This window comes from Pistacia vera, unplaced genomic scaffold (assembly GCF_008641045.1).
Source record: "Pistacia vera cultivar Batoury unplaced genomic scaffold, PisVer_v2 Contig117, whole genome shotgun sequence".
In the NCBI taxonomy this organism is placed as follows: Eukaryota; Viridiplantae; Streptophyta; class Magnoliopsida; order Sapindales; family Anacardiaceae; genus Pistacia; species Pistacia vera.
In genome coordinates, this window is record NW_022195215.1 from 3004221 (window position 1) to 3026964 (window position 22744).

General features: G+C 35.7%; 1 protein-coding gene and 1 pseudogene across 1 annotated transcript; both read left to right on the plus strand.

Moving 5' to 3' along the window:
* The window catches only part of LOC116106888, an 88192-nt pseudogene extending 66967 nt beyond the window's left edge, over positions 1-21225 (plus strand).
* LOC116107683 (kinesin-like protein KIN-12B) lies at positions 52-22493 on the plus strand. The gene is made up of 4 exons (XM_031393982.1): positions 52-233; positions 540-799; positions 2008-2117; positions 22461-22493. Exons 1-3 carry the CDS (start codon positions 114-116, stop codon positions 2030-2032), a joined length of 405 nt encoding a protein of 134 aa, XP_031249842.1. The 5' UTR covers positions 52-113; the 3' UTR covers positions 2033-2117; positions 22461-22493.
* Positions 22494-22744: the final 251 nt, after the last annotated feature.

Here is a 22744-nt window from a genome sequence, read left to right on the forward strand (position 1 = left end):
TTAAATATTATTTTGGGGAAAATAAATTGGTTTATTCACTTGTAACATTCCTGTCTCCCCTCAATATCTGATTTTAATATGTTTGATTTGTTAATTTTTCTTGCATTAAATTTATGATCAGTGCTTTTATGATGCAGGGATTGTCAAACAGGAGGACAGGTGCAACTAGTATAAATGCAGAAAGCTCACGCTCACATAGTGTTTTCACTTGTGTTGTTGAATCTCGATGCAAGGTAATAACTGCTGCAATTTAAAAATGAGTAGTTTTTCTTTAAATTATGAGTTACAGATTGCATAAAGTGTTTCTCTTAAAGGCATATTAATCTGTGTCTATCTATTAGAATACTCTTTACCAGCTAAGCAATCTGATATTCTGTGCAGTTTTGCTCGTTATATCTGCTTCATTAACTTTGACGTAAGAGTAGAATCTATTGACATGCAACAACAACAGAGTACTTGAATATCTTTGTTTTTTTCATGAGTTTTGTTTCATTTCATTGTGATCGATGTTTTCTGAGTTAAACTCTTGTGTCTTTTAGAGCAAGGCAGATGGTATAAGCAGGTTTAAAACAAGTAGAATAAATCTTGTCGATCTAGCTGGGTCAGAAAGACAGAAGTTAGCTGGTGCTGCCGGGGAACACTTGAAAGAAGCTGGAAATATTATTCGTTCTCTCTCACAGCTTGGGTACGTTTCACATGCCTTTTGTTTTTTTCTTTTTCATGATGATGAGAATTTGAGGTTTGCAGCAACATGGGTCTTCGTTATAGTTCACTTGATTCAACATCTGTACTTTATAAGGTAATCTTTAGATTCTGGTGTCTGTCACTTGAATCTACATCTTGGTGCTGTTTAATGCACTTTTTTTTATTGCGTCTGTACAGCTATATAGTTTAATAGAACAAAAAATGTCAATTTTGACCAAGTGTGTTATCCTGGTGATGAGACTAGAATTTAAAGAACTTTATGGTACTAGAAATGTAGAAATCAAATAAAAAGAAAAATGAAATATCGAAAAAGTGAAGTATTGTTAAAATCATTTGTATTGTCATGGGAACATGCTAATGCAGTTCACATGTACTGAGACTTATGCAATTTCCATTAAATTAAAAATTATAGAGAAAATAATTATTGTTTGAAAAATATATCTAAAAGTTTTTTTTATTCTAGGTATATTTCAATTCTGTTCCTCATTACTTGAAACAATAATTAGCTTTCACACAATTGAGAAATACCTATTGCGTGCCAAATTATCGATGTAATTACCACTCTATGCACCTCAAGCGATGAATTTGTGTAATTTGCATTTTCGTAATTTTCATCAATTGTTGCTTAGATTGTGTGACTGGTTCACTATCGTATGAATTTGTGTTTGGTTGCTGAGAAAATTCAGAAACTATAGTTTACTGTATATTAATTCTTATTTTGCTGAATTTTTCCATCCAACTAGCAAAGCATAATTAGTTTTGTTGTAGAATAGGTTGATTCAGTCAAACTTGATTTTCTTCTTTAGAGCAGAAGCTTTAGTTGCTTATTTGGTCATATAATCCTTACGATATGAATTAAATCATGTACATAGCTCAACCTTCTTCCCAATCAACGTAGAGAGCACCAAAACTACTTTCTAAAATACTGTGATTTCCATGTCTTCTGTTTGGCAGAATATGTACAGTTGAGATAAACATAATTCTTAAGCCTTATATACTGGAAGCACTTATGATGACAGTTCTTTTATGCTCCTGATTAAATATTTTGAATGGCCTTTGGAAAATAAACTTCAGAAGTGTAAAGACACATGAGTACATCAGTTCGACCTTAGTTATCTTTACATGTAGTCTAAGCTTAGGAATATACAAGGATGCAATGCTTAGAGTAATTGTATGGCAATTAAAAAAAAAAACGCAATTGCTTATTTGTTCAAAGCAAGGTTTTCATCTTCTAGTAATGTTCTTGCAGACTTCACAATTTTTTTTTTAATCCTTTTCATTTTATGGTCTTTGTAAATGCAGCTTCACTGCTTTGGGGTTCTCTTAAATAGTCGAACAAATAATTCCTATGTCCTCATTAAAGACAGAGATGCCCTCATCTCCAATCTTGTTGTAGGCCTTCATTTGCCAAGGTAATAAGATTTACCTTGAATGCATCTACCCTATCGTAAGCCTGCCTATCTGTTATATAGCTTCAAAATTGTTGCATTTTTTATATGTTCATCCCAATTGTGAGGATCAGTGTCTTGGTTGGTTCTGTTACTGTGAATTTTTATTTTCAATTTCAGATTTTGTAGTTCATTATAATTGAATGAATTATTATATTGTTTATTCTTCTGTATTTGCTGGAACATATCCTTTTCCAACTTATCTTATAGGCAACCCAAATTGAACTAGCTTTCACATTTTTTATTGCATGTACTGCTGGTAAATAAAATGAGGGTTTCAGCAGAGGTGTAATGGATATGGTGGGACCAAAGTTGTAGAGACAAAGGGAGAATAACAAGATGTTAAGAAAATAGAGGTCATTTATTTGTTTGGTTTGAGTGTCAAGAGGATGGGGAGCAATGTTGAAGTAGATGAGAGAAGTACGTTTATTGTCCCACTTTGGGTCATGGAGCCCATAAAACAAGAAGCTTGTGGCCTTGTCTTCTTACATCTATCTATTTTCTACCTACGGACCATTTCTAAACCACAACTAGTCTGCCCAGACAATTTTGGGGATGGAATTAGAATGAAAAAAAGTAGGCTTCTAGAACCCTAGTCATTCATTATCCTATTGGAAAAATAAAAAGCAAAGAGGAAAATGGGTTTGAAAGCAACATCTAGATGTAGGGAGAAGTAGGGCTGGGAAAACAGGTTAGTGTGTTGTTTGTGTCATGTCAAATAACCCTTAACTCGAAATTATAGTAGTAAATTAAATAAGATGAAGTTACATAAGTAGACAATCAAGGCATAATAAAAGCCGGAATCCCGTGGGGAATGAAGTATCCTATGCAGTAATAAAATGTCTTCACGTTGATTGCTCAAACCATTTGATTTTTACGATTATAGTTTTCGCTTCTCATATGCCATGGTGGATTTTCTGGAGTTATGACAAGATTCCTTTGAGTGTCTTCGTGGATCAATTAAGGCTGAGAAGCATTTTGCTCCTACAAGAAATTTTAGTGCGCCATCAACAACAGGGAGGTTCAATTTTTAAGTTCATGGAAATGATGCTTTTTTAAGCTAGTTGATTTTGACAACTATAGATTTTGACAACTATAGTTACTGCTTTTCCCATGCAAATAGGAATCTTTGGAGTTACGAATGTATCCCAACGATCATATTGATGGATGAATTTCGGTTGAGCAGCATTTTGCTTCTATAAAATATTTCAATGCTTCATCATTTACCAGGACACTTAATTCTGAAGCTTATGGAAATATTGCTTTTACTTTTATGATTATATTTTTTTTTTTTGATTATATATCACAAAGATGAAACTGCAAAGAAAAACAATTTTATTAGTGTCCTGTAATCCTTTTAAACCTTTAATTGCATAATCAAATTAGCTCCCACTATTTTATTCGAGTCCTACACTCACTTAGATAAGATCCGAAAATTTTCGTTGGATTAAATTTCTTAGTGGCGAATCAATTTCTTATTAAATTCAATTAACCTCACATAATAGAATTCTTTGTCAATTAAGTCTAATAAGTAGGAAACTATTTTCCTTTTATATCACTATATAAGATCTGATCCATATTCCTTGTCCTAGCTTCGGATACCTCACATTATAGAATTCTTGGTAGCCTAGGCTAGTTAAATCCAAACCATTGTGCTTTCTTAGGATGGCATTTTCATTATGTCCTCACAAAATATAAATCTTGGTCAAGGTGAAAATATCCATCCAAGAACAAGATCACCTTAATTCTATGATATAAAGATCATATCCCTCACATAATAGAAATCTTGAGATATTAAAATTTATATTAAAGAATTTAGTTATCCCACAATGGGAGACTTGGATTTAATAATTTTAATTGGGGAGATTTAGGTTTAACATTAGTTAATTAATTTTAAACATGTCATGTTTAACTAACTCTCCATACATATCACATATATGCATAAATTAAAGCATGTGGGTTTGTAACACCTACATCAAGGTACGTAGCTTTATTTATGCCCTAATACTCTTAGTTGTATTTTATTAAAGTTATCTTGAACAAGTGTGAAGAAAATTCCTTAAACCTTCATAGGGGGTAAAATGGTATTTTCACTCATAATTAGTTGAAAGAGTGGGGAGTGAAAAGAAATAGAATAACATGGAAAAGATAATAAAAATGAGGGCATTCTTGTAATTGACTAAGGGACATAGATGGAATTTTTAAAAAGTGTAAGGGTAAAATGGGAATCTAATATATATTATTTTATGATAATAAGAATTGAAGAAGAGAAACCCTAGCCACTCTATCCTCCGTTCAAGCCATTCTCTACCCAAATTCTCTTAAATTTTTTCATTAAATTTCCAAGGAAATTCATAGGATTTTGACTAACTTTTGATAGATTTTCAATTCTAAGCATCTAAAGGTAAGATTCTTGCACCAAGAAGTGAGATTAAATTTTAAAGTTTTGAATTCTTATGGTTGTATATGCTTAGGGTTTGAGAAGGAGGGAATTCTACCAAAGAGAGAGTATAGTGTTGGAGTTGCTCAAATTCAAGGTAAGTAAACCTAATTTGAACCTTAATTTGAGCAAGACTTTGTTGAATGAATTTTTTTGCATGTTTGTATGTGATGGTATGAGAGAATTATGTGCTGTTTTTGACGTTTATTGATGTAAAATTCTAGCCATGAGAAGTAGTGTATGTTAGTGTGATTTGGTGAAGTTGTGGAAGATTTGTGTTGAGATTTTTGGTGCGAGAAGTGATATTCAACCAGGTTTGATACTCAATTTTGTGAGTTTTTTTTTAAATTGGTTTAATTAGAGAGTTTGTGAAGTGTACCAACATGGTAGTAGCATGTGCATAGGAATTGTTTGATGAAAATCCTAAAGAAAACAGTGCCCTGTCAAATCCGTGACATTATGAGTGATTTTTGAGCATCTTACTCATTGAACTGGGTTTAGACCTAAACATAATTTGTAGCCCTGTCTCTAAGCTTTAAAATGAGACCAAGATCATAGCAATCCGATTGTATAGCTCAAGATATGGCTTCTTGAATTGACTTGCCATATGACTACTCAAAGTACCTCCAATTTATTAGTTATTTTTAGTGTAATAATCTATGATTGATTTCAAGTATGGGAATGTTGTTGGTAGAGAATACTAGTTCCATAATGGTATCTTATATACCATAAGCATTCTCACATCCTCACATTTGTATTAGAAAAATAGCAGAATGAGCATATTTCCATGCACATACACATATATGAGAGCATTAAAGAACAAAGAGAGAGAGTTTGATGAATTGTAAGAATTTCTTTTATGCATGTATATGCTTATATATAAAGAATTGTTGATGGAATGGATATTGAATGATGGTTGAATTTATCCATGAGAAGTAGTGTTTGTGTACTTGTGTTTGATGAGAGTTTGGATGAATTAGGAAGAATTGAGTAGAAAATTTTGGAGTGTGTGCGTGCTGTCGTAGGCACCCAGAATTAAACCTAAAAATACACGTAGTAGTGTAAGTTAGGGTCGATCCCACGAAGAGTGTCTAGCTGAATTTGCTGTTATGTGAAAAAGGGGGGGGGGGGGGGGGTTCTGTGAAAATAGGAATGTTCTTAGCAAAAACTGAAAAACAAAACAGTTCAATTCGAAATCAATTATATAACGAAACTTGGTCTCCGTCAACATCCACCATCGAATCTCACAACTGATCATTGATGTAAAAATAATCAATTCATACATTGAATATTCACCGTTGGAACTATTTTCCTATCTCTCCTTAATTTTAATTATTAGGAACAAGCGCTCTTAATTAATCTTACCACTAAACAACCCTAGACAAGCGCTCAAGATTTAATCTAGTGGCAGCCTTAAGAAGTAGAGAGATCGATGAAGCTAAACAACACAAACACAACGGTTGTATTTAATTTAGTTGAAGTTCTTCGAAGGTTATTAATTCCTACGCAGCAAATATACACCCTATTGCTTCGCAAGTTGGAGGATCAACAATTACGGATTGATATCTAACTTAGCAGTAGATTGCGACAATTATAAACTAGTAGCCTCCCTAGTAATTAAACGAAACAATCATAAAATTAGGCATAGAAAACATCCAATACTCAACACGAAAATTGAACACAAAGAAAAATAATTAGATCTCACAGTTTATCGATTCCGAGGCTTCCGTTTACTTCGACACGTTATCAAAATCAGCCTCTCTGGCCTCCCCGAATTACAGAGGAAAAGTTCAGAGAAACCGAAGAGGCGTGTGTCCCACCAAACCTCTCTGATCTCCCTTCCCAAAAATCTAATTCAAGTGTTTGAATCCAACTCAATCTCCTCAAATCAATTATCCTAATCTGATTCTAATTAATTGAAAATACAAATAAATTTCTTAAAAATAAAAATAGGAAAGTGATGTGTCCAGCTGTAACTCGTGTGCCACATGTCTTCAAATCTTCCAATAATAAACTGCCTCTTGGACTTGCATTACAAGGCAGAATGTTCCAGAACATCGGCAGTGCAGATGTGTCAACTTCAAGCCCAATTAAAACCTTGATGCAGCAATTATCTCTCCAAACTCAAAACATAAAAGTTGTAGATATATTTCTTAGCGTTCTACAGAATTTTGAATCATCTCAATCGGAGCTCAGATGAGAGAGTTATACCCAAAATACGAAACAATGTCAAAACTGTCCGAATTCACTTAATTAGTTCCGTTTTGCAATTAACGCTCCCATTTGCTTCCTAAGTCAAAATAGAATAAAAATCAGTACATTTTAGGCAGCAAATAGGTATAAAAGACTAGACATTAAGGGGGGTAAATATGACATTTTGCATTCTCATCAGTGTGCATTTTGGACAGGTTTGGCATTAAATATGGAGGATTTTATACCAAATTTTTGGTGGCTTAGAAAAGAGATAGAAGTGTAGCCAAATTAGAGTTGCTTTATGCACATAAGTTGTTTGATGAAATGTCAAAGAGAAGTGCATGTATGAGTATGATTATGTGTTATATTGAGATGAATTTGTAGATGGTAGAGAATGACTTGTTTACATTCCATATTGCATTATTGCATCTTAACATGTGAATTTAGAAAGGATTATAAGCATGAAACCATCTACATGCATACATACTCATAAGAGCATGAAAAAGCACTAAAGAATGTTAAAGAGTAAATAGAAAGAAATCAGAATATTAAAGAAGTTCAAATCTGAAATTTTATCTAAAGAAGTGTAAAAAGATAAAAGAAAAGAAGATTGTTGCAATGGGTAACCCGTGAGTGACAAGAAGAAAAATATTCCTACATGTATGCCACCTTTAGTGAGTGGCCTAAGAAGAAGAAGAATTTGTACAGTCCGTAAGAGTACATGTGGATGAGGACTGTACCTAGAAGAATATTCCTACATGCAGGCCACCTTTAGTGAGCGGCCTAAGAAGAAGAAGAAGAAGAATTTGTATAGTCCATAAGAGTGCATGTAGATGAGGACTGTACTCACTCACACGGCCAGGGTTCTGAATCCATGCCTCAACGGAGTTCGATCGGCAAAGAATAAGAAAGAAAAGAAAAGAAAAGAATAAGAAAGAAAAGAATAGAAAGAAAAGAATCAGAAAGAAAAGAAGAGTAAAGAAAGAAGAGAAAGAATAGAAAGAAAGAACAAAAAAAATAAAGAAACAATAGAAAGAAAGAAACAATAGAAAAAGAAAGCAAAAGAAAAACAGAAAAGAATATGCACATTCTATGCATTTGTGCATTTGCATCATACCTATGCATGATACCATGCCTATTATCATCGATGGTGATAAATTAGAAATAGAGAAAGAACAGAGAAAGAATAGAGAAAGAACAGAGAAAGAACATAGAAGAATAGAAAGGTGTGATGTAAGGAAAGTGTTAGAGTAGATGCCCTAGAGCCAATCAATTATTGTAGAATTGACTCTTTGTAATAATGTTCATTAATAAATAAAAGGCATTTTATTCTATATCGCGTAAATCATTATTATTGCAATATGTATTGATATATGTCCTTAGAATGGTAGAACCGTGACGAGGGTATCAAGTGTTTCAAATCTTGATAGTGAGAACCCTATGAGCACATGTGGTGGCCATTCTAGAAACGTCCGTAGCCCTAGTATTGTTCTGAAGTAAGGGCATAGATAATACGGTAAGGCTATCATAGTGTTGAACGACCCTGTCAAAAGGCAGTGACTGATCTCACTTGTCAAGGTTGTTTGGTGACAACTTGGTGCAACACATAGGTGCTTGTTGTAAGCGGATATACAGCAGCAAGTTCACTGGACTGACCCACCAGAGGATTCCATATGGATGGTTACCCCAGTGTCTATGGAACAAATCCTCTAACGAATGGTGGTGCATGTGATCCTTAGACTTGAGATCACCGGAGCGTCTTGTGCACCGATAGGTATAGTTTGACACTAGCCTGACACAGTTCTATTCAAAGCTGTCAGTACGGTGGTGATTGGATGTATCAAGGAGTGTATCAAGACTATGGTGGATTGACAGAGGATTCATCACTCCCGGGTATGGGAGAAGTTATCTCACGGCGTAATTCAATATATGGCAATGACACTAAAACTGTGGCCACAGTGGGATTGAGTTGTTGCTCTATCCAGATTATAATACGGGTCATTGGTCTAGAAACTGAATATATAATATCGAGACTAACCGAAGGTTGACACTATTTCTATGCCTTCGTCTCGTAGAGATAACGTATGATGAAAGGATCAAATTGTTAAGACCTGAATTCCCCACGTAGACAGACAAGCTCTGTAGGGGGCACAACGGACTATCTCTTTCAACACTTACAAGGAGACAATTCTATTTGTAAGAATCATTGGACTCATCCTAATCTTTTTCCTCTTTCTTGAAAGGTTTGTGTATAGATTTATGAGCTTGATGATGACTTTCATTCTAAATGCTTCCTTTTAACTATCTGTTCCATATGGATTTGGAGTTTTCAGATGACTGTTAATGAAATTTGTTGATTTGAACTTTAAAGTTCCAACCTAATGATCAATATGATGTGATAAACACAAGCAATCGGTTGCATAAGTTTTAAGTTTTTATATAATCAGTAAAGATTAATTGACTAAAATTTTGAACAACTGCAGATATTGTATCATGTCTCTTTTCTCTCTCTGTTCTCACTTAATGCACATTGTTTCTCCTTATTAATGTTAGTGCTCTTGATTTTTTAATCTTTTTATTTTTGTTTTGTGTCTAGTAATAGAACCATTCTTACCCTATCCTGGTATTGAGCAACCATTTGAAGAATTGAATACCTGGTTCAGCATTTTTTTCATCTAGGTTTGGTAGACAAAGGAGTGGGTGTTTGCAGTCTATCTGTGTCGTTTGCTTGGAATAAGAAAAACTTTGCTGCTTTTGTGTCTGCAATTTGTATTTGCCTTACTTTCTTTGTTACATTGTTTACTTCCAACCAAAATGTTGTTTCAATTGACTTCCTGATCAGCTAATGGTGAAGCTGAAATTTTGGACCAATATTTCAAAAGTTGTATTTTTCCAGGCACATGTTCTCATTGCCCAGATTACTATATGCTTGATATTTACAGGTTTCCTTCCAAATCTAAATGGTTAAATTTATATGTTTGGCTTGAGCACTGAAGTTAGTTGATTTTGACAACTATAGTTACGCTTTTCATATGCAAATAGGAGTTTTTGGAGTTACGAAAGTATCCAACTATTGTCTTGATGGATGAATTCGGTTGAGCAACATTTTGCTTTAACAAAATTTCAATGCTTCATCATTTATCAGACACTTATTCTAAAGCTTATGGAAATACTGCTTTTACTTTTATGATCTATACAAGAGTTGGGGAGTGCTTTTGATTTTTATGGTGTTTGATACTTGAGCTTATGATATCTACTAACCATTTTTCACTCTTCACACTAGTGGAAGTTTTACCATTGGGCTTCGAATTTTTTTCTTAACCTAACATTGTGAAAAGATGTTGATCTTTTTCTTTAATCTTAAATGGGTTTTTACTAATTTCAAACTTGAGCTATAGAAAGAAGGCAAAAGAGTAAAATTGGTTAATTAGGATGCTTATGGATACCATTCGTGGTCTGTTAATGATTCTAATGCCCAAATATTCAAAAACTATTCTGTTCGTCTCATAATTTTTCATTCACCCTGCTGTTTATTCTGTTATTTGTCGTGCTTTCGAGAAGTTTACTGGTAGTATTTCTTTGTCTCATATTTTGTTCTTGTAACATTTTCTCTTCTGTATTTCACTTGTTTATGCTTCGTTTTCTAGAGTGCATTGTATAATTTTTCTTTGAAATATAAGCATGAAGCCATTTATCAAGCAACACTGAAATTCATGACTTTTCTCTTATATGCTATTATTTACTTATTATGTTTCACCTTGTAGATTTTTATTGTAATTGTGATCTGGAGCTGTTGGGAGACAAGAATTCTTAGATTAGTATGAAAGTTGTACTAAAATTTTAAGTTAAAAACTTCATAGCTAGGGCTTACCATTATCTTATTTATTTGTCTTTCTGTTTGAAATTGTCAAGTAATAAATTTGGTGTCATTAAGAATTATGAATTTTTTGAATGCTAATTTTCCAGTTGCTGATAACTAGAAACTGGGGGCATGGAGGGAGTTTGATGCATTCAAAAAACTTTATGTAAACTTGCTAATTCATATCAAAGGGCTTTTGTGTTAAGGGAATTAATCTTGGTGATCTGCACGTTTACAAATTAATGGTTTCTTTATTTTCTTTCTAACCTTGTGTTACATATTGTTTTTCTCCTATCTAAATTGCTTCCCGGCACTCACAAACACTTAGAATTATTGTGATAAAGATTGTTGTGTTAATCCAAGGCATAAACTCCTCTGGTGATATATATATTTCTTGAGCTGGAATGTTGATTCTAGTTAGTCGTTGGCACCTAGTTTTGTTTGACTTGAATTGAGTTTTTTTAATTTTTAGGACAAATTAGGTGGCTTAGTTTCTTCATGTTACAAACTAAATCTTGGTTTTAATATTTGTCTTAATGCTGATTTTTTTACGATAGTTAGATTCACAGCGATGTCTCATTTCCTTTATGGCTATTTAGTTTATATGACAACATATAGTTGCCAAAACAAATTACTTACAACTAAAATTTAGTTATATAAAAATAATTTGAACACGCCAATTGTTTCTTGTTACCGAGAAGGTGGGGCGCCAAAATTGCAATTGCTTCGGGCAACTAAATTCAATTTAGTTTGTTTATTGAGTTTTGGAAACTACTTTTAATTAGTAAAATAATGTGTTGTTGTTGCTGTGTTTTCTTGTAGTGTAAACAATACAAAATAAAATACCTAAATACTTCTGATCTCCGAAGTTTTTCTTAGTTTTGTGAGTGTGTTTCTGGAATTTAATTGCGAGAATAACAATTCACCTGTTACCATTGCTAACATGACCAAGTATATTCTAATCAATTCTAAATTATCCAAACCTGTGAAAATGTCTAAATCCTTCCAACGGAATTCTAAGATTCCTAATTCTAAACTAACTCTGAAAAATATATCCTGTGGAATATACTCAACAAGTTACCACAGAACTCAATATATTATATATATATTTTACCGATTGTTTTGTATAACGAAATAAACCAATCAACTCAGGAGGATGACTTCTAGAATTAGTCTCTACACAATTCTTCTTTAGGAAATCCATTCTAAAAATCCATCACATAAAAGTCCTTTCGACTCATGTGCTCTAACACCTCCTCCTCTGGCTATTTTGTTTCAAAACACTAAGTCAACAAAATAATTAGAGTACTACTAAATATACTCTTGTTAGGGCAAAAAATCGTCTTGAGCTTGACGGACCCAATAAGAAATAAACATGTACGGCCCAAGGCCTCAACTCAATCCCGATTGGGCCTACGCTTAAAATCACCTTGTGAACTACCCACTCTACGAGTTGACTATCCTATAAGTTAAGCTATAGTTAATTACTGGGTTTCACCCATTAGCCTGCACAGTCTATAAATAGGAAATCAGAATCCCATTCTATTCCTCTTCTACTAAGATTCCAAATCTTACTCAAACTATTAAACTTAATCTGATAAGGTTAAGAAATCATATTTCTTTCTTGATAGGAGTATCTCCCAAAAAAGAGGACTCAATGTCCTACTAGGATTCAGCCCCTTGGTTCACTATAAAATGGAGGCTTGCCCTCTCATTAGGCCCATCTCCACACATTACCAAAACCATCTATTCGTCCTAAAGTTCTTGCTCTCAGAACCCGACGCCTCCGCTGTAGTCCTAGCCTCCGACAAGACTTTGGTAATTCTTCATCTCCTTAATTCTTATCAAATACTCTTTTTAGCTTCGCTGACTTAAGCGTCGGAGTGCCTACGGCAAACACCACCCTATTTTCCGAAGCTTCACGCTTGTCCTTTCATGTGTGTAGTCTAGCAGATTTCAGTGGCCTCAACCTCACGAGATCAAACCCTATTTCATGACGGTAGATTTTTTGCATTTACAGTTTTGCGCCCACCTGGGGCCCTGACATCTCATCTGCAACGCGACTTACAACATGGGAGGCGACACGGAACTCCTTTCGACTGACAATGTTAATCAGAAAATCCCATCACGATAAGAATTTTTTTTCTTTATTTTCTCATTTGTTTTATCTATTCACATGCCATATTATATCTATTCGGCATATCGTAATTTATTTATATTATATCCATTCAGCGGGTAGTATAAGACCTTGAAGCTCATATTATTGTTCTAAATTAATATAGAAATAGATGTGTCGTTTAAAGTGGTGTTCCTAACCACTTGTCATTGACTTTGCTTCAACAATCTCTATTCTCTAATCCTCTGTTCAGATAAGGCAATAGCTTCTGTCTCTAACCTACTTTGAGCGCGTCTTTTCACTTCAATCATCAAACACCAGGTGGTCCGCCACCGTTATCAGAGCTTTGCAATGCATTACCTGCCATAAAACCATCATTTGTTCATTCAGAAGATGCCGCAATACGCTAGCTCTTCGGGACCTTCGCTCCTTAAAGGTAACTCAAACTCGACGCAACCTTGATCCAATCCCACAATTCAACTTCACGGAATTTGCCACCACTTTGAAACCCAAAACCCGTCCCCCTGTTCTCCTAAAATCCCCTAACAGCTTCCCAATCACATAGTAAATCCTAAAACACAGCAGTAATCCTCTCAAACACCCAAAGTCATTTACTAAACACGAGAGAAACTCCCCAACAAAACCTCTTAAGTATGCCACCCCACTCTCGCCTAATCTCCTTACCCCCCGTATTCCAAACTCCACCTCAAACCATCGCCCCTTCCCAACCAATACATATCAACTCAAACCACCTTCATATCACAATCTTTAGCACACCTGTCACAAAAGCCCTCACGCTCCCTGTTTTGCAAACTTTCCACCCCCCACTGCAACTCAGCAGCACTAACACACAGTAGTCCATTCAATGATATTTGGGTCTGCACATACAATATCAATGTCCCATTCGTTTCAGCCCAAAAGTAATCACGTGCCCACTCAACTTCAACTGGTTCAACTTCGACATAGAAAGTACACACCCCTCTCTCCACTCGATACAGCAAGCATGGGTGGCAGCACCTGAAAGGGAAAGTTATGTCATTATCTCCTTTTAACTACCACTCTATTTGGTTAAATCTTTCTCTATTCGGCCCACTTAAATACATGCAGCCCATTTTTTCATTTAGCTCACTTTTTATTCATTCCGTAACACATGCACATCATGCATATTGACTCTCTATTCGGCTTTTTGCTTAAAACTTCATGCCATGCATGTCACTGCTCCAGCTTCAATCAAATGTTTTCAACTACAAGTTGGTCACGTCGACTGGCCATATAGCCTCAAAGGTTTCAACTACAAGTCGGTCACGCCAACTCGACTGCAAGCTCCATATAAGCTCCACTTGGCATACACCTTCATCGGCCCAGACCGATTTAAAGTTTACACCTTCAATCAGCCCAAACCGATTCATAAGTTTACACCTTCGATCGGCCCAAACCCATTCATGAGTTTACACCTTCGATCGGCTCAGACCAATCATGAATTTACACCTTGATCGGCCTATACCAGTTCATGAGTTTACACATTCGATCGGCCCAGACCCATTCATGAGTTACACCTTACACTCGTCAGCTCAGACCGATTCATGAATTTACACCTTCGATCGGCCCATACCATTTCATTAGTTTACACCTTCGATTGGCCCAGACCGAGTCATGAGTTTACACCTTCAACCGCTCAGACTGATCATGAGTTTATACCTTTGATCGGCTAACTGATTCATGGTCTACATCTTCGATCGGCCTAAACCGATTCATGAGTTTACACCTCAATTGGCTCAGGCCGGTTCATAAGTTTACACCTTCAATTGGCTCAGGCCGATTCATAAGTTTATACCTTCGATTAGCCCAGGCCAATTCATGAGTGTATACCTTCGATCGGCTCAGACCGATTCATGATTTTCACCTTCGATCGACCCAAACCAATTCATGAGTTTACACCTTCGTCGGCTCAGACCGATTCATGAGTTTGCTCTTTGATCGGCCTAACCGATTCATAAGTTTACACCTTTGATCGGCCCAAACTGATTCATAAGTTTACACCTTCGATCGCCCCAGACCGTTTCATAAATATACACCTTCGATTCGCCCAGACTTATTTATAAGATTTACACATTCAATCGACCCAGACCGATTGAAGGACTGCACCTCAAATCAACAAGTCATCGACCCAATCCACACAATGATCCATCCACCTAACGAGCTGCTATCACTAATCCGCTCAGTCTACACTCATTCAATTAAATCTACTCTCTAAGCTAAATACTCTTTAACTTAGAGAGTGGGGGGCTAACTGTTAGGGCAAAAAATTGTCTTGGGCTTGACGAGACCCAATAACGAAATAAACATGTCACGGCCTAAGCCTCAACCCAATCTCGATTGGGCTTACGCTTAAATCACCTTGTGAACTACCTACTCTACGAGTTGGGCTATCCTATAAGTTAAGCTAAATTGGGTTTCAGCCCATTGCCTACAACAGTCTATAATAAAATCAGATCTCATTCTATTTCCTCTTCTACTAAATTCCAAATCTTACTTAAACTATTAAACTTAATCTGATAAGGTCAAGAAATCATATTTCTTTCTTGATATGGATTATCTCCAAAAAAAGAGGACTCAGTGTCCTACTCGGATTCCAGCCCTTTGGGTTCACTATAAAAACAGAGGCTTGCCCTCTCATAGGCATGCATCTCCCATAGTCAATCTACACTACTCAAAATCATCTATTTGCTTCTAAAGTGCTTGCTCTCAAGAACTCGACGCCCTCGCCATAGTCCTAGCCTCTAACAAGACTCCTGGTAATTCTTCATCTCCTTAATTCTTATCAATAATCTCTTTCAGCTTCACTGACTTGAGCGTCAAAGTGCCTACGGAAAACACCACCCCGGTGTTTTCTAGAGCTTCACGCTTGTCCTTTCATGTGTGCAGGTCTACGGATTGTCAGTGGTCTCAACCTCACGGGACCATACCCTATTTTTATGACGGTAGATTTTTTGCATCTACACTCATGACAAGACTTCAACATACTCACAACAACATCTATTCTGTTCCTGCTCTGTATCTTCAATGTCGAATTTCTTTATGATTTTAATTTCTTTATTCTTGCGCATGTAAACTTAAACACAAAATTTGAAATGCATAATGTGTTGTAAAACAATTTAAGTACTCAATATCAATCCTCATTTGACATTCTTGATTCCTCTATAACATCAATCATGTGTTAATAACTCCCCCTAATGTCACAATTCGTTTTCTCTTCAGAATGACAATCCTCTCTGTTCTCAAGTGAAATTTTCTCTATTCTCAGGATAAAATTCCCCCCTAAATATGTAAAGGTCAAACTTCACTTCTTATGCTAAATAAGAATTATCTTTTTTATTGAGACCAGGAATTATCACATTTCTTTCCCCCATTTAGAAGATCATTACATTCTCTCTCCCTCTTTTGGAAAAAAATAGACAAAGGTGTGTTATCACAGATAATTAAGAAACAGATTAATGCAAATGACTATCAAACATATTCGGCTTTTCGAACAATACAGGTTAATACAAAATGAAGGACCTTAAATCCTTTCAGTAATCTAGTACTATAGCACTAAATAAACATTAATTATATCAAAGTTAGAATCAACAATCATCCATCATGGCAATTTAATCTCCAAGAAAATGGAACAAGTCAAGTCACATCTTGACTAACTCAATAACGTCTTATCCCAACTCGTCATATATCAAAGCAAAGTTATCTGTATGAATTCCAACTCTATAAGCTCTACACAACTAACTAATCAACCCACCAAAGAGTAATGACTCTCGTTCATTTCGCATATGCGCTACTCTACATATTAACCTATAAATGTAACTGCAAAGTCTATCCTCAAGGACTAGTCATAGCATACATCAACTGCAATCTTTGGTTGCTGTGGTCGATATGTGTGAGACTATCAACATTGTATATACAATGTCCCTCATATCAATCTGGAACAGTGTAGGTCTTATTGAAAATGTGATGGCATCTCTATCAAAGTAGCATCCACAAAATCAAAAGCCTGAGCCTTTTAAAAGGAAAGATCTTGGTCCTAAAGCATCCTTCCTGTTTTAGTTCAACTCTAAAAACAAAAACACATATTAAAATTCGCTATGATGAGTTTTTCTTTGCTATAACGTACGTGACTTACCTCATTTTCGTTATTGCAAACAAATTTTGCTATAGTGACTTCCATTTCGCTAAGGTTTGCTGCTGAATTTGTAGCGAGTTTTTTATTTTTCGCTACAACGAGAATAACAACCACCTATTACCATTCCTAACATACTAACTATATTATGGTACAAATGACAATCTTAATGTCTGCCTAATCTTGTCCAGAGATAGCTTACTATTCGTCCTCTACAAAACACAAAATAACCCTTGGGCATCTATCCTGTAGGTGGAAGTGGGGAATGTTCACATAGACCTCCCTAATAATATCCACATGGATGATTCACTCCCCTCAAGAATCCTGTCCACTACATTCTCTCGAAGATGGATAATGAATGTGTTAGTGAATCAGTCCTAAAAATTAAAAAGAAAAAAGTAGAAGGGAAAGGAAATGAGAAAAGAAGGGAAAGAAAATGAGGAGGGAAAAGAAAAAATAGTGAGGGAAATTCTGGAATTATGTAGTAACTCATCAATGATCTCTCTTTCAAGTATTGAGTATATTGGTGGTTTGTAGCGACGACTCTACCCACTACAGTTGGCAATGCCTAGTGTCACGGCTGGGAGTTTCACACCCAAATGTTACCTATTAGGTGAGGAACTCTTCCCATTTATAGCCCAAGACCTCCCCAATACGCTTCCGATGTGGATTCGTTACATTCTCTCCCACCTAAATATTTGATGCCCTCGTCATAGGTGGGGCTCCCTACCTACCCATCCACCTCACTCTCATGGACCCCAATCACATGTGGAATTTTCAATTTTAATTCTCTGTCTTCACCTTCTAAAGCTAATGAGTGATTTCTTGTTAATTCCTTGGGCTATACTGTTTCAGTTCTTTCCAAGATAAGATAGAAGACAAATTGGGTTAGCTTTGACTGCTGAGGATAGCAAATTTAATTATGAAAAGGCAAAGGGTTTACTTGAGGCCATTGATAGAAGAATAACAAGACGTCTAATGTAGAGTTGAGGATGCTCCTTGCCATAGACCAAACATTCCTTCTGCTTAGATGTTAAACAAGCGCTTTTTGGAGCAACCAAGTTTTTCATTTTAATTCATGTTTCTGTTTTATTTCAGTTTGTTTGACTTCGTTTCAGTATTTCATTTAGTGTGTTGTAGGTAATTAATAGTTGTTATTTTTTTTAAGGGAAATCCAGTTCACTCCGCGTGCAATTCGTGTTTTTATGCGCATTTGATTCGTGTGTGATGATGCAGCGCAAGCTCCTACTCTGCGGCATAATTCAGCGTGAAACGCACAACGAAACTGTGGCTTGACTTCAGTGTTTTTGACTTCATGAGAAAATCCATGTCACGCTGTGGGCGCAGAAACTCATGCCACAGCGCAACCCATTTCCATATAAAAACACACAATTTTTTTTTTCTTCTCATTTTCGTTTCTTCTTGTGCTACAGTGTCATTTTCTCTCTCAAATCTTCAATTATTTGATGATTTTGTGCTGATTGATCACTCCTACACTTGTAAACACTTCTCTACACTTGATTTTGCAAATTTCAATCCTATTTAGTGTAGAAATCTACCAAGGAGAAGTTAGGGTTGAATGGGGGTTTTTCAAATTGAGATCAAAATTCAACAACCAAGGTTCTTAGAATTGTCAATTGTGTTGGCAAATCTTTAATCACTAGTTTGTCGTGTTATTTTTGTGAGGAATTTCCAGAGATTTCAATTTTGAAGATTGCAAAATTTTGGGTTCTGATTTTATTTCTGCAATTTGGAATATTTGAAACTGTTGATTGGAAATTGTGATTGTGTGGGAAAATTTGGAAATTGGTTGATTGAAATTGTTGTGATTGTGGATTGCTAGTTTGTGTAGTGTGTGTAATTGCCATGTAATTGGGCAAATTAGTTGTGGTGTGATTAGGTGAGTAGGGCTATTGCGATTGATTTAGTGTTGTGTAATTGGGTAGATTGGTTGGATTGTTTTTTTGGGTGTTGTTGCTTTGTTTGTGGAGTATTTGCATCCTGATTTTTGAAATGCATCGCATAAGAAGAGTAGAAATGGGGTTGGATTGAGTAGGAGTCATGGGGTGCTCCACGAGACACCCATGTGATGATTTGTGACCCATTGCAGAAGAGAGATATAATGAGGCTACCATGAATGGTCAAGGGTTGTGATGACGAGGATTGAATTGAGAGTGCTTATTCCGGGTTTACTAATTATAAGGGACCTGACATGGCAAAATTTACAACCCACCGATGCAGCTACCGATCCTGTAGTGATGGATTTTATGCCAACGCCTTTGAGACGCCGACAAGGAAGATTATGATTAGAGGCAAGGAGGTGAGCTTCAATGAGAACCCTCAACAAATTTTATGGTTACTTGACATTCCGATCGACCAGGGTGAGTACTCCAATTCACAAAGGATCCAAGTATGATAGGTGCTACATGTGTTTGAAAGGATCAGGGAGAGTTTAACATCTCTCGTATGGTAAGTATAAGGGTTTTCCAGCGAAAGAACTTTCATTCACCCATCGGTTGTGGCAGTACTTCATATGTGCCAAGATTTTTCCTACACTACATCACAGAAAAATGGAAATTGAGAGAGCCTTCATGTTGTATGCTATTGCTCGTAGATGTGTGAGCCATTGGCCAGGTCATTTATTATAGATAATGCATACTGCTAGAGTTTATGATGTTCCTACCTATTTTGAGTCTCGTTACCTCTTTGTACATTAGAGTGGGAGTTCCATGTGGGGAAGATGAAGTAAAGACACCGACATCTCTAAAGTTGATGCTTCAATACCTTTAGACGTACATAGTGGACCCAAGGGAGCTAACACTATCAAACAACAGCGTAATCAGAGAGCTTCACACCCATTGACATCATCTCACTAGCCAGAGCTTAATTCAATGGGAGTATAGAGCACAACTTTCTAGGGTGATTGTGAGGTTTCCTGGATAGGAGTGGTAGTCATGGGCCACAGGTCGATGACATATCAAGTCGAGTGCTAGCAACTACGCAGAGGATTCAACAATTTCAGTTATCTCAAACATGAGCAATCCTGGTCCGATGAAGGAGAAACGTGAGATGGATTTGCTTCAATGGTGAAACCAACATCAAAGTCGATTCCTCATTGTAGCCCAAATGACACTTGACATTTTATCTGTGCTGGTTTCTACAATTGCATCCGAGTAAGCATTTTCAACTAGTGGTCACATTGTTGAAGACAGAAGATGCTCTTTAACCGATGAGATGATTGAATTGATAACGTGTTTACGAGATTGGACTCATGCAGAGAGAAGACTACAACAGCACTCTGAAGATCCCTAACTACTCGAACTCTTTAGGAACACATATTTTAATGATTTAAATATTGTTGACGATAAAGATGAATAATTTAATAAAAAAAAATATTTAATTGTTTATTTGTGAAGCATGAATGTGTAATTGTGTGAATATTACATTTATGTTAAAATTAACCATTAATTAATTAATTATTTTTTAAAATTAATTAAACTTTTAAAAACTTACTAATCTACCCCTAAAAATTACTAAACCCCCCTACAGAATTTCATTTTGACTCTAAAATATAAAAAAAAGATAGGGGAGAAAATAAAAGTTTGTAGGCCACCGGACCGGTTCGGGTCCTGAAATTGCTCATGGGCCTGGGATCCCAGGCCCATGAGTGACTGGTCCCAAATGGGACCAGTCTCAAAGGGACCAATCCCAAACGGGCCCAGGCCTGTGCCTGCTTGGGAACGGTCCTTAACTAGCTCTAGCTGCAACTTCTTTCAAAATATGGTTTGCATTAGTTTGTTGGACAATGATTTATTCTTAATTATAACCTTAGCATGTTTTTACTTGTTGAATACTCCATATCGGATGGATAACTTCCCAATAGAACTTTATTATCAACTTTCCACTTGAAAATTATTGGATTTTTTTTTTCTATTGCTAAATGATACATTTTATCTTATACTTTTTTCTATTTTTCTTTTTTTTCAAAAGCGAGCTATAGAAGCTGAACAAGAAACTGCAAAGGCATACAAATAGATTGATCAATTGAAGAAAAAACAGGAAATTGATATTAGGACTCTTAATGAAATCATAGCGGAGTCTCGTCTACCCAAAGAAGCAATACAACCTATTTATAACAATTCTGATGTGGCCAAGTACGATGTAGAGGAGCCTCATGATGACGGCGATCAGCAATGGAGAGAGGAATGCAAGCCATTTTTGACTGAAGATAGCAAGTTATCGAAACTTGCAGAACCCTCATCATGGTTCTCTGGTTATGATCGATGCAACATATAGAGATGGAACTCATCAGAAAATTAGTGTATGTATTACTATATAGTTCTATTATATAGCTTCAAAATTGTTGCATTTTTTATATGTTCATTCCAATTGTGAGGATCAATGTCTTGGTTGGTTCTCTTACTATGCGTTTTTATTTTCAATTTCAGATTTTGTAGTTCATAATAGTTGAATGAATTATTATATTGTTTATTCTTCTGTATTTGCTAGAACACATTCTTTTCCAACTTATCTTATAGGCAACCCAAATTGAACTAGCTTTCACATTTTTTGTTACATGTATTGCTGGTAAATAAAATGAGGGTTTCAGCACAGGTGTAATGGATATGGTGGGACCAAAGTTGTAGAGACAAAGGGAGAATAGCAAGATGTTAAGAAAATTGAGGTCCATTTATTTGTTTGGTTTGAGTGTCAAGAGGATGGGGAGCAATGTTGAAGTAAATGAGAGAAGTATGTTTACTGTCCCACTATGGGTCATGGAGACCATAAAACAAAAAGCTTGTGGCCTTGTCTTCTTACATCTATCTATCTTCTACCTGTGGACCATTTTTAAACCACAACTAGTTTGCCCAGACAATTTTGGGGATAGAATTAGAATGAAACAAGTATGCTTCTAAAACCCTAGTCATACATTATACTATTGGGAAAATAAAGAGCAAAGAGGAAAATGGGTTTGAAAGTAACATCTAGATGTAAGAAGTAGGGTTGGGAAAACAGGTTAGTGTGTTGTTTGTGAAGTGTCATAACCGTGTCGTGTCAAATAAGCTTAGCTCGAAATTATAGTAGTAAATCAAATAGGATGAAGTTACATAAGTAGATCATCAAGGCATAATGAAAGCCGAAATCCAATGGGGAGTGAAATATCCTATGTAGTAATAAAATGTCTCCACCTTGATTGCTGAAGCTATTTGATTTTGACAATTATAGTTACTGCTTCTCATATGCCATGAAGGATTTTCTAGAGTTATGACAAGATTCCTTTTGAGTGTCTTAGTGGATCAATTAAGGCTGAGAAGCGTTTTTCTCCTATAAGAAATTTTAGTGCGCCATCAATTACAGGGAGATTCAATTTTTAAGCAAATGGAAATGATGCTTTTTGAAAGCGATTTTTCGTTTTTGGGCTCCAATGTTGTACGAAACATAATCTTCTCTCTCTCTCTCTCTCTCTCTCTCTCTCTCTCTCTCTCTTTTTAATATAAATGACAATTTTCTAATTCTAATTTTTGCTTTAGGTCATTTTCTATGAGTAAGACTGGATTCCCCACGTAGACAGACAAGCTCTGTAGTGGGCACAACGGACTTATCTCTTTCAACACTTACAAAGGAGACAATTCTATTTGTAAGAAGTCATTGGACTCATCCTAATCTTGTTTTCTCTTTCTTGAAGAGGTTTGTGTATAGATTTATGAGCTTGATGATGACTTTCATTCTAAATGCTTCCTTTTAACTATCTAGTTCCATATGGAAATTTGGAGTTTTCAGATGACTGTTTAATGACAATTTGTTGATTTTGAAC